The sequence below is a fragment of the Apostichopus japonicus genome, chromosome 9 (genome assembly GCF_037975245.1).
Source record: "Apostichopus japonicus isolate 1M-3 chromosome 9, ASM3797524v1, whole genome shotgun sequence".
Lineage (NCBI taxonomy): Eukaryota > Metazoa > Echinodermata > Holothuroidea > Aspidochirotida > Stichopodidae > Apostichopus > Apostichopus japonicus.
Genome location: NC_092569.1, coordinates 15,452,501 through 15,459,991, shown reverse-complemented (window position 1 = coordinate 15,459,991; position 7,491 = coordinate 15,452,501). Strand labels below are relative to the sequence as shown.

The window sequence follows — 7,491 nt, the reverse complement described above, 5'->3', positions numbered from 1 at the left end:
TTATCAATTAAAAAAATGGATATCAAAAGCCTGGATGTTTTGTTTCCTACTGAATATTCAATGAAACTGTGTATACTTATATGTTGACAACTTTTGCAGCCCTTATGCTCACTGTAAGGTCGCCAATGCGCATGATCGGTAAGCAGTAATTGTTTTAAAACTCATTATGACTAGCGATTGGTGGACTCTTGAATTGCAGCCGATGTAGGCCTATCTGCATTTTGTGCTCCATGGTTAGACAGATATATTGGCTTGGAATCCTGAAAGGGCTTTGGCGTACTTACAATCTTATCTCCGCAAGGCTTATTGCTTCTATGACAAATTGAGTTTTTGGATTTAGCGTTTTTCTCAAATCAAAGAAGGAGAAATGGAACTGTGCACTTCCATGAACGTCAAATATTTGTTATTTATTCTCCTTGGAGTCAGTTGCTACAGAGGTAAGCCTATAACATATTACTTTACTTAATTATACTAATAGTTATTATTATAAAGGCCTTCAATATCGTTCATAGATTGTTCATGGTACATCCCAGCATGTAAAACAAACATAATCAGCTACTTTAGAGTAAGTATAGCTGTATTTGTACTTTAACGTTACCTAACACAGTATACGATATATGGGCTTAAACATATACTGTTCCTTAACGGTAACATTTCTACCATACGATTTGCGTGGTTTCTCGATAAATTATATTACTTTTAAATGTACAAATATAATTACGCAGACCGGAGGAGGAAGAGGGGGGGGGGGACCTAGGGTTCAGTTAGTACCGGCAAAGTAGCGCATTTCGCGCAGGCTCGGATCATAGATTAATGATGGACTAGACGCTGATGGAAAGGTTTTGTTGCATGGAGCCAAAATAAAGATGCAAAATAGCTTAACAGCTTGTTTATATTTGTTTGTATGCTTGTACACATCTCTTGTTGTTAACGAACATTCCGTCAATGTATCTTACTAATTACTTATATCTCGGACGGAACAACCACCTTTCGAAATCAACGGGAAATTTGCGCGTCCGACCGCAGCGGCGCATCGGTCCCTAGCCGGTATATGCCAATCCGTTCCTGACACATGCAATAAGTATGTGGAAACCTTTAATATTCTTACCTTGTCGGATCAAGGCAAAGGCCTCATATGAACTGGCTAATTCTCTAAACCTGATGTGTGTCCTGTTGTGAGCAAAACTTAAAAAAATTGTTATCAAAAAGTGTCCTGTTGGAGCAAACTTAAGAAACTAAGTGCTTTCCATATTTGAAAAAAAAAACAAAAAAACAACAACATTCAAACACTGTCTCTCGGAGTCTGTCCCCCTCTCCCCTCCTCACCCCCCCCCCCCCCCCCCGCGCTCCCAAATGGAACCCTCGACCGTCGCTCCTGATATTTTTTTTTATTTGAACGTACCATATATATTTCATGCTGCTTTAGATTTCTATTTAAATATAACCAGTTTCAAACTATAGGCAATAATAGTTTCCATTCTTCTTATTTATCCAGGAAGAGTTGTAGATGGTCAAGTTATGGGGTCCTTTAAATGCACACCTAAAAGCCCGTCGATTTCTCCTGCAGGTAAGGCAAAGGAACGATTTGAAATAGACTACTTATGTTCAAATAGAAATGAATGACAGTCGTGTTCAAGTAATGTAATACATGATGTACGCTCTGTGTATAGGGTATATACTTTAAGCAGACGTTCATCATATAAAACACATAGGTCAGTACACAACTGTATATAGAGAAATCATAAATAATAAATAATAATCAAAGGTTTCTATCTTAGACCAAGATTTTTAGGAGGAAAATAGAGTTGATTGTGACATCTCAAACAAAACAAAAGGAAAAAAGAAAACGAAATATTAACTGCAGCTAAATAATTTCTTATTTCTGTTTCGATTGTGTACTGCATTTAAAGTTAAGACATGTCTGTAATACGCCTTCAAAAATACACACATCATGATACCGTACATACTTCTCCTCAATGCAGAGTGTGAATTTGACGAATTTTGTTTTAATTAGACTTCCAAACAGCCGTTCTTTTCAACAATTATATCAACATCGTACATATGGGAGTTATATCAAATACGCTACTTATTTATCCATGAAACAGTGTAAAAATCCACGCAAAACGTAGGGTATCAAGAAAAGTATTTCCCATTGTTTTTTTTTTTTTTTTTTTTGTATTGTCTTTTCTTTATATTGTTGTCTTGGTATTGTTACCATGCAGGCACTTGACCAAATATATGTTACTGTTAGTTTGGACAAAAAACAAAACAAAGAGAGATCCCAATGCATTTTTCTGTATGATACCTCACATTAAATTTCTGCTTCCTGTAAGATACGTCTTTCTTTTATTCTTTTTTTTCATTGCATCACAATTAACATCACAATTCAACAAAAAAGACAAACACCACTAAGTGTACTGGTAATGAAGCGTATCAGGCTCCCATACAGAAGGCGGGTACTGTAGCCAAAGAAAAATTACAATTAATATAATATCTCATCTAATATTCCACTTAAATATGTCTACTCTAAAATATTTTACATGATGATTCGGCCCCAACCACGACCCCCACCGCCCCCACCCCAAATGCTTTGGCCAATAAAACAAAACTATGTAAACTACACCTCTAGAAAAAAGGCAAATAGCTTTTAATTTTCAAATATTCCTGTAACACATGGCACCAGTCCCCCCCCCCCAACCTATAGGGCTATCGTCGTGGGCAAGATAACTAAACAACACGTTCCTAGAAATCTCGGATAAATGCCTGGATTATGATAAGCCGACTTGATATTAAAAATTACTACCTAATCTATGTCGTTCAGCCTCTTCGATTAACGAGTGTACGTTGTTGTTTTTTTTTGCAAAGGGATATTTGTTTAAAAAAAAAACATATTGATGTGTCTTTGTTTGTTAAATCGATTGTGTTAAACGATCTTATAATATACAAAGCATTGTACTGTTAGTCATGAAGTAAGCAAATGCAATCAGGGACATATAGCTACAGCATAATTGGCTTGAACTTTCAATCACTGGAAAATCTCTGAAAATATAATTGAAGCTGATCGCACTCTTGACAGGATCATTCTGATTTCTGAGTTGTTAACAATAATAATAATATAGACTATTTCTAATATATCTAATTTTAGGCTTACATTAGTACAAGATTTGAAGAAATTCGAACTTATACAAATAACCGAAATCTTGTTTTGTTTCTAACTCCTTGTACAAAACATAAATAGATTTGAAAAATACTAAAAACTAACGTATACAATTGTCGGGATACGGCCAATTGGAGTTCGATTTAGCACCTTAGCTTACTAATTACCCGGTATAGCATATTTAAGGTATAAAGAACTGAAAACCCTTTCCGTATTAAGCTGCTGAAAATTTCCATAGCAACGTCCCTGAATTAAAAGTATGGTATATCATAAATCCTTACAAATATAATGATGGTCTCAAGCAGTACATTGTGCGTTAAACTTTCTAGTTAATCAACCATTTAGGGTATTTATAATTTATTACCAAGATCCATTCGTAAGACTTAGATTAAACTGATGGGTTTTTTTCTTTACTTCATGTAAGGGGGTGTGCAATACTCTTCCGTGTAGAGTGAGAAAACGTAAAATAATGTGCAAAATATTGCATGGACCCCGGTGTAGTTCTTTCATGTTTCATGGATATTGTTTTAATAATCGTAGTTCTTGGTATGTTAAAGATGACACGGAACATTGTTTCATTGGTGCTTCAAACTATTAATAGTTTTCATGTGAGTGATCTAACCATAAACGTGTTACACTTAAACCTAACATTCACATGGCAAAGATACTATTCTTATCATCTCACGTTAGGCTTTTGGATCACGTGATAATTTGTCCTTAGTATAACTGTAAAACCAACCAGGTGGTTGCTCTCGGTAAACCTATACAAATACCATTGTTTAAAAGAAGAAGAAAAAGTTAAAGAAAAACTTGGCATTATCCACGATTATAAAGGGTTTGCAGTAACAATATCACTTTTGTTTTTCATCCACTCAATAATCATACAGACAGGCATGACACCGACTCCTCCCCAAGCGACACATTCTCCACTTCAACTGACACCATCTCCACTTCAACTGACACCACATCCTCCCTAATCGAGACCACCTCCACTTCAGGTGCCATCATACCCACATCAACTGACATCTCTTCTTCAGATGACACCGACTCCTCAACAAGCGACACCACATCCTCCCTAATCGAGACCACCTCCACTTCAGGTGCCATCATACCCACATCAACTGACATCTCTTCTTCAGTTGACACCGACTCCTCCCCAATCGACACCAGTTCAATTAACAACATCTCGTCTTACAATGACGAGTTTCATAATACCACTATTCCTGTCTGCGATGACGGGATGGTGAAATGTTACAATGGAAGTCGACTTGGCTGTGCGATGCTTGAGAAATGTGTATGTAATCTTACAACTGCAGACACCATCATTTCGGTGAGTTTTAAGTAATTAATTTATGAATGACATCGTGTTGTTCTTCATTGAGGTTCAAAAACAGAACAAATGAATGAATAGGAGAGATGACTTTAAAAAAGAATAATCCCGAGGCAAAATGTATTTTAGACTTATTCAAGAAAAGAACATATTTTAAACATCTTGATGAAATTTGCATTAAATTTCTTTATTTATCGTTTTCGAAACCCTTTATGAAGTTGAGGTGTTTTTTATACCAAAAGTGATCATGAATGCAAACAGGTATGGTGCCATAGATTCACACACAGACCAATTTCTAATAGACTTTAGACCTTCATTGAAATTTTCTTCAAACTATGGGTTGATTTAAGAACACATGACTTATATACAGCCATTTGAGGATATTGATTACATCAGATTCACTATACAGAAAAGTTTGAACTCCAACCCAAGCTCAAGATGATAAATTAAAAAAAAGAAAATTAAACGAAAAGAAAAAAAAAAACATTTGCTGTAGGTAAAAAATTGTGCAACTATATAACATGTAGGAATTGCATGCACCTTTAAGCATCAGGATAATGCCTCCCATTCTGTTTTCATTTGTTTTCATTAGTTCAAAAAAAGATTTTGTGCTCTAGACTAACCTCTATTAAAAAAAAAACGGAAAACGAGTCGTCTAAAAAACATTGGGTACTATATATGCTGAAATATCTACAGGATAAATTACGTTATGGTTTACTGGCACATGTTTGATTCGAAAATAACTAACTGTTGACCATATAGTTGAACGTTAAGCTATAATAAGTTCATTTGTGGTCTTGCTATACTAACGAAATTCTCAAAATTCTAGGCCTGATTTTAAAATGTTATCGATACCGTTATGAATTGAGAGAGGTGACATTTACTTTTTATCGAACAAAAGATAGCAATAAGCATTATCAAGTTTTGATACTTTCATTATTATTTCTACTCACGAATTTTAATTAATTATTAATAATTTAAATATATTATATGACACTAGTATAATATAGAGACTGTTATGAACCAAAAGTGACTGGCATGAATAGGTGAAGGAGACGGGGGGGGGGGGTGGGAGGGGGCTGGGAAGGGGATGCAGTCACCCAAACAAAATATTTTTGTGAAAATTCGGGCAATATGATGAGAATTTTTCGGGCACCTACTGAAAGAAAAATAAATTGCAATGTGTTTTTTAATGGTTAAACTAATATTATTGTTATCATGATTATTGTATCGAATTCCCCAAAGATTCTAACCAATTTTGAAGGGTAATAACACGGCAAATGATTTGTATGTAATTGGCATGTGATATATTAACCGATGCAAACCTGTATGATATGCACATTAACATGTTGCGCGAAAAATTGTGGTTATAATTTTCGGGCAAGTCGTTACAGCCCCCCCCCCCAAATCAAATTGGGCTCCTACGCCTATGCTGGCATGTGATGGAGGCAGGGACGCAACCACCATGTTTGTTATGGTGGGGGGGGGGTGGGTAAGATGTTATGTCGTCCTAGGAAGGTGTTGGGGCTGGGGTGATTTGATAAAAGTCATGGCGCCGTAATGCAAAATGATAGTACTGTGTAAACACCTTTAAAGAAGCTTCAACTGTTAAAGTTGTACTAAAGTTATACATACATTTTAATTGTTTACCCAGTTTTTACTGAACGCAATGATTTCTTGTTTGTAATATGCTGCCTATCTGGAAGGGGGCTAAACCCACTTAGATGTATATACGTGGTTCTGTCCTATGTAAGGGAGTTGTTCATATCGATTAGTTGACATGTCCGTTGAGTGGTTAACCAACCATAAAGACAGATCAAATTTAATCAACCTAGAGAGGGACGTAGAATTTGTTGCAGCAAGAGTAGGCCCATATAAAATTACCTTTACATGACCCATTAACCAAGATTACCTTTACTCAAATTGCGCTAATTATTTTAAATCAAGAAAATTGTTGACATGAGAATAGTGGCAATTACTTACCAGGGGGCAACCACGTGTATACGTTTGGGGGAGGGTATTAAGGAGCTCAGCTGCCCCACTCCTCCTACCCGTTCCCCTACGGACAGAATATGAAAAACGAACAGTGAGCAGTTCATATACACACAAACACGTGTGCAATCTAAACAGTTGAAAATTATTTTCCCCCAGTCGACTGTCTGGAAAAATTAAAAGAAATAATTGCTAGTAAACACCATATGCCTCCATAGTGATAAGTCGACGGATATATTTTATGCTCCCATCCCTCCCATGACCCTCATCACCCTCCCCCTACATCCCTACATCACCCCCACCCTCCCCCTTCCCAGAAATGAAAGATACTTAAAGACCACTACGTGCGTTTGATAATTTAGAGTTAATAATTGAACTGTGTCGTTTTCGCTTCCATCCTTTCTCAGTCGGGTGGGTTCTATGTCAACGATAACTGTACGAGCAGGGCTCACTGTATCCATGGCAACGTCACTTGGGATGACGAATACTTTTGTAGCTCTAATGCAACGTGTGAGGAAAGAGACGATGTTCGCCGATGTTATTGCGTGGTTGGTTACCATGGTGATGGAAAGACATGTACACGGCACACCAATTGTCAAGATGCATATAATGCTGGCAGAAGTGAAAATGGTACCTACATTATTAAACCAACTAACTGGCCTGGATCACCATTTCCAGTTTATTGTAACATGACTGACGGAGGAGGATGGACGGTAATCCATAAGTGACCCTATTTTACAAGTTTATTTCTATCACATTATGTATAGTACGGGGAATGGCCATTAATGAATTTAAAACAAAATGATTGGCTTTATATATATGTACATATATATAATATATATATATATATATATATATATATATAGAGAGAGAGAGTAGGTTGGCGTCTATCTTGGCGCAGAGTGCTCTATGTCCATTGGACAGAGCGTAATATATGTTGATACTAGATGAGACTAGTGGAACACTAGTAGTTGTTACTCGGAGTTTCACGCGTTATAGCGATCTTCAGACA

At 36.5% G+C, this 7,491-nt stretch overlaps 1 protein-coding gene across 4 annotated transcripts in view; it reads left to right on the top strand.

Annotated features, from left to right (window-relative positions):
- Positions 1-203: 203 nt before the first annotated feature.
- Positions 204-7,491, top strand: part of LOC139973971 (microfibril-associated glycoprotein 4-like) — a 17,340-nt gene continuing 10,052 nt past the window's right edge. The window contains exons 1-5 of one of the 4 annotated variants that reach the window (XM_071980879.1): positions 204-437; positions 1,496-1,567; positions 4,297-4,326; positions 4,375-4,487; positions 6,887-7,192. In XM_071980879.1, the coding sequence (XP_071836980.1) occupies positions 368-437; positions 1,496-1,567; positions 4,297-4,326; positions 4,375-4,487; positions 6,887-7,192 (591 nt within the window). In that variant the 5' untranslated portion in view covers positions 204-367. Of the gene's footprint in view, positions 438-1,495; positions 1,570-4,044; positions 4,488-6,886; positions 7,193-7,491 lie in introns of all 4 variants that reach the window. The other 3 variants (XM_071980877.1, XM_071980878.1, XM_071980876.1) reach the window with 3 other exon arrangements.